The following is a 9,834-nucleotide window of genomic DNA, read 5'->3' on the forward strand; positions in this document are numbered from 1 at the left end:
ATTTAGTTTTATAACGGTCATGTACTATTTTGATATTAAATTGTATTTTTCTGTGACTTTTATGATAGTAAATTCTATCTTTCAATAACTGTTTTAAAAATTCAATGACTAATTTATATTTTTAATTGAATTAAAAGTCAAAGAAATAACATTTTACATAGTTTACCCTAAAAATAAAGCTCGTGACAAAATTGTAATATAAAAAGTAAAACATTCCGATGTCAACACACCATGTCCTTTTCACTTTTGTTAACAACTAACAACAACTATGAAAAAGTCGAAATATAGTTGAAATTGAAAATGGTAAGAAACAAATAATAAGTGGACCGCAGGTATGGATTTTTGTATAAAATTAAAATATAATAATAATAATAATAATATTTAAATGAAGAAGTTCTGTTTAACGCGGTAATTAATTAGTTAATTAAAGATAAATTAGAAACATGTGATCCACAACTGAATGAAGAAGCTTTCGGAAGACTCAGCAACATTAATCATCTCGGCAGCTCCACCAATAATCAGTAATCACATTCACTGTTAGTTCAATTCAATCCCTTCTTTCATTATCTATACTCCTAATTTATTGGAACTATTACTTATTGCTTTTTCATTCTTTCACTTCTCTTTTGCACTTCATGTTCTAAATTCTTGTTCTTTTCCAGTTTCTGTAAAATGGGTTGAATTTTGAAATTGAAGTATTATGGAGTTGATGCAGGGAAATTGAGCAGTGATTTGCAAAATTGGAAGTTATATTTCTTTTTTTATTAATGATTATTCATGTTTATGAATTTTTATGAATTTTTGTCTTCTTTTCTGAGCATCTAAAGTTTCACTTTACTTCAATGCTTATTAGTAATTGTGCTTATAAAATCACTGTTTTGCTTAATAGCTTAAAGAAATGGTTGCAGTTATTATCCTTTTATTCGATTCGAGACGTGGAATTGGGGATATCCACATGACTTATATATGATGATTCAAACAAGTTTATTTTGTGTTTGTCATAATCAATTGGAAGTAGAACTAGGATTGATCACAAGTACCTATTTTAGTATATGTTTGAATATACTAGGTTATTTTTTCTTTGAAGCCCTTTTGATGAATTTGTAATAATATGCTCCTTAATTTTAATACTTTGTGAAGTCTTTTGTGTGTGTTGGAATATGCTATGCATATACTTTCCATTATTATTTCACTGATATGGCTAGTATCCATTGCTTTGTGTTTGAATCATGTTACAGATTCTTGCTTTCTAAATTTATCTTGATGGCCAACGACGATACAAAGGAGCCCTTGCTATTGGGATCACAGGAAACGGGAGCTCAAAAGGCGAAACGACATTTAAACCAAAGAAGGTTCCTACGTTCTAGAAGTGCCCCTGACATAGATCATGCTCCTCTGGTGACAAACGACAGTGAATCGATTCCCCTTTCTGAGTCCATATTTGGGATTTTACATCCAAGTTTAAAAAAGGTGGCTATATATCTTATGGTCTATTTAGGTGTAGGAGCTATAATCTTCTACCTTGTTAGGAACCAGATCAAGGGACTGAAAACACACAGATTCCTTGATGCCATATACTTCACAATTGTGACAATGACTACTGTTGGATATGGAGACCTTGTTCCCGATAGCGACCTTACGAAAATACTTGCGTGCGCTTTTGTTTTCTCTGGAATGGCATTGATGGGAATAATCCTAAGCAAAGCAGCAGATTACTTGGTTGAGAAGCAAGAAGTTTTGCTAGTTAAAGCAATGCACATGCACGAAAAAGTTGGTCCAAGTGAAATTTTAAAGGAGCTTGAGATGAATAAAACAAGATACAAATTTTTTCTGGTCTTTTCCCTTCTTCTGATTCTGATTATAGTGGGGACAATCTTCTTGGTCACTGTTGAGAAATTGGAAATTATTGATGCCTTTTACTGTGTTTGTTCAACAATTACAACTCTTGGTTATGGAGATAAAAGTTTCTCAACTGAAGCTGGAAGAATATTTGCAGTGTTTTGGATATTAACAGGTACTATTTGTTTAGCTCAGTTTTTCCTCTACATGGCTGAACTAAACACTGAAAGCAGACAAAAGGCACTTGTCCATTGGGTTCTTACAAGAAAAACGACCAATTTTGATTTGGAAGCTGCAGATCTTGATCATGATGGGGTTGTTGGGTTAGTTCATCATTCTTTCAAAGTCTTATTATACTCTTATTTATTGTTGGAACTTGGAAGGTTATTATAACTACTCGATCATCTAATTTTATTTTTAGTTTTAGTTAACACACATCTCTTATGAAAATCATTAGTTATACTGATACTCCTTTTCATAGAAATACCCTTTATTGAACTCTAGCTGGAATAATTATTGGCTAGACTTGACTTATCTCTCACTCGAACTCTGGATTACCAGATACTCCTCTTTCCCCTGAGAACCCGAGCATTAAAAAATACCCTTTATAGGAAAAGTTGAGATACAAATAAATAAATAAATAAATAAATGTAGTTGACACTCTCTTGATATTCTAACATGACATAATTCAACACAAATCAATATTCTGAACAATGAAGATATAATGAGATGGAGATGTCTTTATTTATTTTAATCGCTTTGCTTTTATTGTTCACAGGGCTGCTGAATTTGTTATTTATAAGCTGAAAGAGATGGGGAAGATTAGTCAAGAAGATATATCACTTGTGATGAAGGAGTTTGAACAGCTTGACATTGATCAGTCTGGTACACTGTCTGTTTCTGATATAACACTTGCTCAATCATCTTAAACTAAACATTATACACACCAAGTTGATTTAGAGGGGTTCTCATTTTTCACTTCAACCACAAAATGCACACCAGAGCTTTGACGAGGATGGAAAGTTTGAAGTTTCTAGAAAAGGTGCACATTTATTCTTGCAATTTGATGCTGACAGTTTGAAAAATGAAACCATATACCAGTGTGACAAAGTGAAAGTGAGGAAGTTACTTCATGTCTCAAATATATATTAGTTAAAATATTTTAAAAAGGTAATTCATGTCTCAATTTAGTGAGAAAGTGCTTATTGACTTGAAAACCAAGCATTGAAGTTACTTCATGAAGTACCTTTTAACATATTTGATACATGAAGTAATTTCAATGTTTGTTTGAATTTCAATGCTTGGTTTTCAAATCAATAGCTTACATAACTCATTTTAGTCTGTAAAGTAAGAGGAGCCAAATTGGTGGTTAATTGTGTGTAAATGCTTAAATGAAGGAGAAACCCTGAACTTGTGTTTATACTTGTCTCCATCCCAAATATAGATGGAGACATCTATCACTTTATAAACTGATTTTGTAGCTTGTTGCTACTCTATTCACAATGATATGAAATAAAATTATTTACAAAATAGTAGTAATTGTATCTCTTAAAATAAAAATGGAAAATATCTACCAATCAATTTAGTCGTTTTTTTAAATTTTGCATCACAATCGCAAATGTTATTGTTTATTTTGATGCAGTAAAAGACTATTTAAATTAATATATGTCTTTTATTAGTTTTGATAGATGTTCACTAAAAAAAATATTTTGAAAAAGAGACTAAATTAATTGATATTTTAAAATTTGAAAAACAAAATTACTATTTCGTAAATTTAAAGTAATAATTTGATCAACTCTTGTAAATGTGACTACTGATCAAATTCAAACCCCATTCTCCAAGCAAAAATATCATTCCATTTGGTTAACTATATATTCATATAAAGTTATGAGAAAAAAAACTAATTATTTATTTTGACAAAAAAAACAATTTATAATGCACAGTAAGGTTTTTTGGATGAATAGACGACAATTTATATGGGCATCGGTCACATAAATACTAGTAGATGCCACCCAACATGGAATATGGATGGCACATGATGCTGTACTACGATCTTCACCCAAAAATATCATATTGTACGACGGTTCTACAATTTTCTATGCCAATAATTTAGAGTCCCAGAAATATTATTTTCTATAAAAAAAATAGCTTTGTTATTTTAACAAGGAATAGCTTATTTGATCATTGATATTTTATGAAAAGATATTTAAATTCTTTTGTTGGTTGATCTAACCCAAAAATACTACTACTTGTTTAAAATAATTTGGTACTTATAATATATTGGGATTAAATCTGACTTAGGACAAAATATGCAGATATTAATACATTGATTGTTTTGCCAAAAAAACAAAAAGAATACTAACCAAGGTTTTGGTTTAATTGATAACAAAGGTTGGTGTTTTTTTTTATCACACTAAATTCTACCATAATTAATAAATATTTCTTTAATTGATAAATAAAAATAGTCTGCCAGCAACAGAATCCTTCACAATTGCAGTCCCAAATGGAAGAAAATGACACACTGCCACACCAGCAACGCCACATGAAAAATCATTTCCAAGAGATAACGTTTTTTTATTCTCTCAAACTCACGATTACAAACTCCAAACTTTATTTATTTTTAGGTATATTTGAAAATATATACAAAAATATAAATTTAACCTCGTCCTTCAAGTTTCTCAAAACTCAACTCCTAAATATACTATTAATGAATATTTCTAAAACAAAAACTAGTCAAATTTTGTGTTTAAAATCTACTTACACCACCACACCATTCATTCTCTCTCCTCCAACCCACCCCCAAGTGCGATTCAACCTCTATCTATTTAAATTACAAATTAGATTTTCAAATTATGAAAAATTGAATTAAATATGTTTTTAATTATTATAAAATTTATGATTTTTTTAGTTTAGTTATTTTATTTTTATAGAGACTTAAGGCAGAGATTAAAACCATTCATTTTTAGTAAAATTAAATTAAATAGCGAATAAAAATATATTCAACCATTTAATAAATAAAATCCCTCATAAGTATAAACCTTCTACCAATTTGTTTCTAAAAGAAACATCCACAGTTGGTTTTCAAATTGATAAAGAACCATATACTACTAAAAAATTAATGACAAGATTTGAGAGAAATTTCAACATTTCATTATCCAAATTTCCTTTTCTAATCTAAGTTTTTTTAAGTGATGTATGATTTTAACTATGTTGTTTATTTTTGCTATTTCTTCTATTTCTATTTATAAACAAAAATAAATCAATAAATAGATTATGACTCACTTTTGCTTCGAGAAGGAGGGGTATAATTTAAAAAACAAAATAGATACGGCAATAAAATGGTTCATAGTTATCTCTACTTTTTGTTCTTTCCCTTTTAAGTTCTTTCAATAAAAAAATAAATATTCTCTAATTCAAAAGCTATCCTCTCTACCCAAAATTATTACACCTTGTTGACTATAAAATAAAAGAATATAACGAAACAAAAAAAAAAAAGATAATTAATAATTTGAATTTCAATCCATCAACACTAGTTACCTAACTCAATGATAAAAATTCACAAGATAAATAAAACTGGTAAAACAAAGATAATTAAAATAAAAATAAAAATGAAACTAATATTACATAATGATGGTGTTGTCTGATCTGATGAAAAACGTTGTACTAATCGAACTTGTTGTGAAGATCCAACGGCGAATCATGGTCACCAGCAACATAATCAAGAAGACCCTTATGAATTGAAGCTTCAGTTTGTGGTAAAGGTGAAGTCTTTGCAAAAATGAAAACAAGGGCAAGAACAAGTGCGGTGGAGACAAAAAGTGGCCAAAAATAGGTAAAAAGGGTCAACAATTTAGGGGCAAAGACTATGACACAAAAGAGGGTTACACATAGCATTAGTGTTGCTAGGAAATGGTATCTTAACTTGAGTAGCTTTTCTGGGATCTTCATGACAACAAAGGTTGAGGTTGTGTTGTTTTTTTGTTTTTGTGTTGTGTTGTGTTGTGTATAGATTAGATTAGATTCTCAATCACAAGACACAAACTGTTCCTTTCTTTGGTTTTCAACTTTCAAGTCTGAGTGAGTGAGTGAGACACAGACACTCACTCACATTTTTATTTCATTATTTTATTATTGTCTCAAAATTCCAAATGATTAAAAATTTAAATAGTACGTGTAATTTTTTTTTTATTAAAATAACAATTTGCTTTCGGTTCACGTGTCTAGAGTACTTTATTCTATTGTAAAGTTTTCTTAATATGAGAAAGAAGATGGTACATTGTTAATATAAATAAATTTTATAAATATGAATCATTAATAGTTTATGATCGTTAAACCTTTTAATATTCATTTGAATTTAATTTGTTTGTTTAGTTTTGTAATATATATGGTACGTAAGCTTATCTAAATATCAGGGTCAATTTTTATTATTTATGTTGTATATTTTAAAATTTTAAATTTAAATTTGAAAAAGTTACATTATTAAAGATAACTTTGTAAAAATAAGATGTACGACTAAAGTAGATATAATATAGGTAACTTAATAAAAAATACGTTATTCTACTTTTACAAAAAAAAAGAAAAAAACAGATAATAATATTACAATTGATTTACAGAAAAATAAAATCTTGAAGTCTACCTATAAAATGTTTAACTATCAATATATAAAAACAACATATTTTTTCAAATTCCAATACTCTTTTCTAAGAAGAAATTCCAGTATATTGGGTATTATATTTTTATTGAAACTTGAAGAGGCTCGCTAACAAGTGTTAAAAGAGTATTGTATAAGGATTTTAAATAAACGAAATTATTTGTTAAAAACATTAAGCATTTTAATTTTCATTGAATATATAAATATTTATAAAAAAAATTACTATTTTAGATTTATTAAACAATATTTTTACTACACATATCTTCTTCATTTCTTAAAAAGAATGAGAAACTCGATTATTGATGTTTTTAGTATATAAAAGTCTAATTATATGGATAAATGACACGATTTCAAAACATATGCATTTTTATACACTCAAAAAATTGATAATGGAAGAAATAAAGAGGATCTTAATTATTCATTTCATGTACTTCAAAAGTTAACTTCTATTTATTTTTTTGGTAGAAAAAAAGTTCACTGTTGAGTTTCACAACAAATATAAATATAGAAAAGATATTTAATTTACGATGCAGGTCATTTAATAAGTTAGTCTTTTGAGTTTAACTCTACTCGTATGTTTAAGTCGTGACAATTGGTGTTTTCATATTTATCAAAAAAATAAAACAAAAAATTGGTGTTTTCATTGAGATTTTGATTATAGAAAATATTATTAATAAACTGGATTAAGTTACTTGGCTAAATAATAATAAATGAATGAAGTTGTAAAAGAGGAAATCACTGCTACCAGGTCAATACAGAGTGAACATCGTTGTGAATGTCGACTCTTAAAAATATTGATAATATTATAAGTCTTACGTTTAGTGAGAAAAAAAATTCAATGTAATAATAGTTAATGGAGTAATCATTTGAGTTCGACTCTACTTTAAACTTAGTATATGTAATATGAACGCATATTAAAATTATAAGCAATGAGTATACATCTTTCACTGCTTACTATTCCATTTTTCTCCCACATCCACTCTACTTCTAAAGGGTTATTTATTCTTTCTCGTAGTTCTATCATCTACGATTACGATGAGACACTCAACAATAACAACAAACTTAATAACAAAAAAACAATACAATTTTGTCAATAAACTCTATAGTTATTCCACCTTTTCAAACTTAGACCCATACTCTTCCTTCGATAAAGCTACCATATGTTGCACGTAATTTCAAAAACTTACAAAAATTGAGGTCTCTTTTAATCCAAGAATTGCATTAAAATATTTATATCATGAGATATATTTTTTCAAAGTTAAACCTTATTGGTCATGTCTCAAACTCTAAGTATACAAAGAAACAATTCCGAGATATATTATAATTTTTATTGGCTTTTATTTTAATTTTTAGGAAGCCCATGTACGTGTTTAAATGTTTGATAAGGATGATTACGTTTATTACTACCTTTCAATTTCTGATATTATTACCATGTGTATTCCAATTACAATTAAGATTAATAACTATATGAATTAATTTTATGTGCGTAAAAACAAAAGTATTTTGGGTGAAAAAGAAATTCATTGAAAGAGGTGCAATAATGAAAAACAGGAGTGCAAATAGAAACTCCACATGGTTTATTACTAACAAGCCCAAATCACAAGTATCGAAAAATGGCGCCGGTGGCAGCGAGAAGCGCAGGCGCTGTTGGTATCGGAACTGCCATCTTTCTATCTCTCGTCGCCGCTTATTTCTTCTGCGACCGTCGCAACAATTCATCGAAGAAAAAGAAGAAGAAAATTTCAACTAAAGGAATCGTTGACGCCATTGGTAACACTCCTTTGATTCGAATCAACAGTCTCTCCGACGCCACTGGTTGCGAAGTAATCCTTATTTTTTTTTTTCAATTTTTCTTTGTTTCAGTCGCATGCACTCTTTTTTATCGTGCTTGTTATAATAACTCTGATTTTTACTCTTTAGATTTTTGGGAAATGCGAGTTTTTGAATCCTGGAGGGAGTGTTAAAGATCGTGTTGCTGTTCAAATTATTGAAGAGGTAACTAAATCCTCTCTTAAAACTACTAATTAGATTATAGTTTTTCATGATAGTTATAATTAGCTTTTGAAATTCTAGTTCTCTTATCTGTTTATGCATGATCACTTAGTATTAGGTTGTGTTTGGATAAACAATTTAATTGAGTGTGCTTATCTTATAAGTATTTATCTATAAGCTATTTCTATAATAGAAGATAAATAAAGTCAAATAGTTTTCGTATAAATTATAAGCCATTTCTGTAAGCTATCATAGAGAGGTTATAGTAATAAGTTGAAAATAGCTTATAGACATGTCATAAGTTGTTTCTGCGGCGTCTGCCAAATAGTCTCACAAGTGCTTATGTTTAATATACTAGAAGTTAATTCAAACTGACTCCAACTTTAGATTTAGCATTTTGGTGAATAGGTGCCTTGACAATTCTGTGCCAAAAAGGATTATCAAAATTTTGGTTCATTTTGTCTATGACTAGTGAAGTTCCTCTTTCTTTTATTCTTGAGTCGTTGCTCTTTATTTATTGCTAATGCTTGGCTTTTGCTTCATGTTTCTTGTGATTTGGTTGTGTAGGCTTTGGAATCTGGGCAGCTGCGTCGAGGTGGAATAGTTACTGAAGGGAGTGCTGGAAGCACTGCCATTAGCATTGCTACTGTTGCTCCTGCTTATGGATGCAAATGTCATGTGGTTATTCCAGATGATGCTGCCATTGAGAAGGTATATATTTTCAATAACTGTAATCAAGGAATACTATTATGCTTTACTTGCAATCTAGCCATAGCCTCTAATTTTTTTATGACTTCCTTTCACGAGGAGCCAAGGAATATTTTCAACAAAGCTGAACTTGAATTTACTCTTGATTCAATACAACGAAAAATTTATTTTGAGCAGTTGTGTTCCTCACCCATCGCCTCCTTGTTATTTCTTCCACTATTTTTTATTTTACTTTGTAATTTGTTTGTAGAACAAAATGATTGAGCAAATCAAGAAAGGGTTAACACAACTATGTCTTATTTGCTCACTTTAAAAATATTTGCTGCTATGGCTGTGAGTTGTCTGTGTGGATATTACATTTGTTGTTAGACCCAACAAATTCATTTTAATTGTTTATTGAGACATTTTGTTTAATCTATTGGGACCACCCTCCAGTCTCAAATACTTGAAGCACTTGGGGCAACTGTTGAAAGAGTACGGCCAGTATCAATTACTCACAAAGACCATTTTGTCAATATCGCTAGAAGACGGGCATCTGAAGCAAATGAGTTTGCATTAAAGTTTAGAAAATCACATTTGAATGGCACAGACTCGCAGCAAATAAATGGTTATAAATCTGATGGAAACAATCACAGCTCACTCTT

At 29.4% G+C, this 9,834-nt stretch overlaps 2 protein-coding genes across 3 annotated transcripts in view; both read left to right on the top strand.

Moving 5' to 3' along the window:
* The first annotated feature begins 376 nt into the window (after positions 1–376).
* LOC101511094 (two-pore potassium channel 1) lies at positions 377–3,378 on the top strand. Of its 2 annotated transcripts, none has more exons than XM_004491449.4 (3): positions 377–536; positions 1,239–2,162; positions 2,618–3,378. In XM_004491449.4, exons 2-3 carry the CDS (start codon positions 1,264–1,266, stop codon positions 2,766–2,768), a joined length of 1,050 nt encoding a protein of 349 aa, XP_004491506.1. In that variant the 5' UTR covers positions 377–536; positions 1,239–1,263; the 3' UTR covers positions 2,769–3,378. The 2 variants fall into 2 exon arrangements, with proteins under 2 accessions (XP_004491506.1, XP_004491507.1); XM_004491450.4 differs by lacking the exon at positions 377–536 and adding an exon at positions 551–746.
* A 4,683-nt stretch (positions 3,379–8,061) lies between these two features.
* LOC101511934 (cysteine synthase 2) overlaps positions 8,062–9,834 on the top strand; it is a 3,106-nt gene continuing 1,333 nt past the window's right edge. Inside the window, exons 1-4 of the mRNA XM_004491452.4 lie at positions 8,062–8,313; positions 8,411–8,485; positions 9,050–9,193; positions 9,626–9,828. Of these exons, the coding sequence (XP_004491509.1) occupies positions 8,104–8,313; positions 8,411–8,485; positions 9,050–9,193; positions 9,626–9,828 (632 nt within the window). The 5' untranslated portion in view covers positions 8,062–8,103. The remainder of the gene's footprint in view (positions 8,314–8,410; positions 8,486–9,049; positions 9,194–9,625; positions 9,829–9,834) is intronic.

This window comes from Cicer arietinum, chromosome 2 (genome assembly GCF_000331145.2).
Source record: "Cicer arietinum cultivar CDC Frontier isolate Library 1 chromosome 2, Cicar.CDCFrontier_v2.0, whole genome shotgun sequence".
NCBI lineage: Eukaryota > Viridiplantae > Streptophyta > Magnoliopsida > Fabales > Fabaceae > Cicer > Cicer arietinum.

Excerpts from the sequence above, each read along its gene's own strand:
- LOC101511094 (XM_004491449.4), top strand. The coding sequence starts at position 1,264 with ATGGCCAACGACGATACAAAGGAGCCCTTGCTATTGGGATCACAGGAA. Across the intron at positions 2,163-2,617 it reads GATCATGATGGGGTTGTTGG|GGCTGCTGAATTTGTTATTT; the intron begins GTTAGTTCATCA and ends TATTGTTCACAG.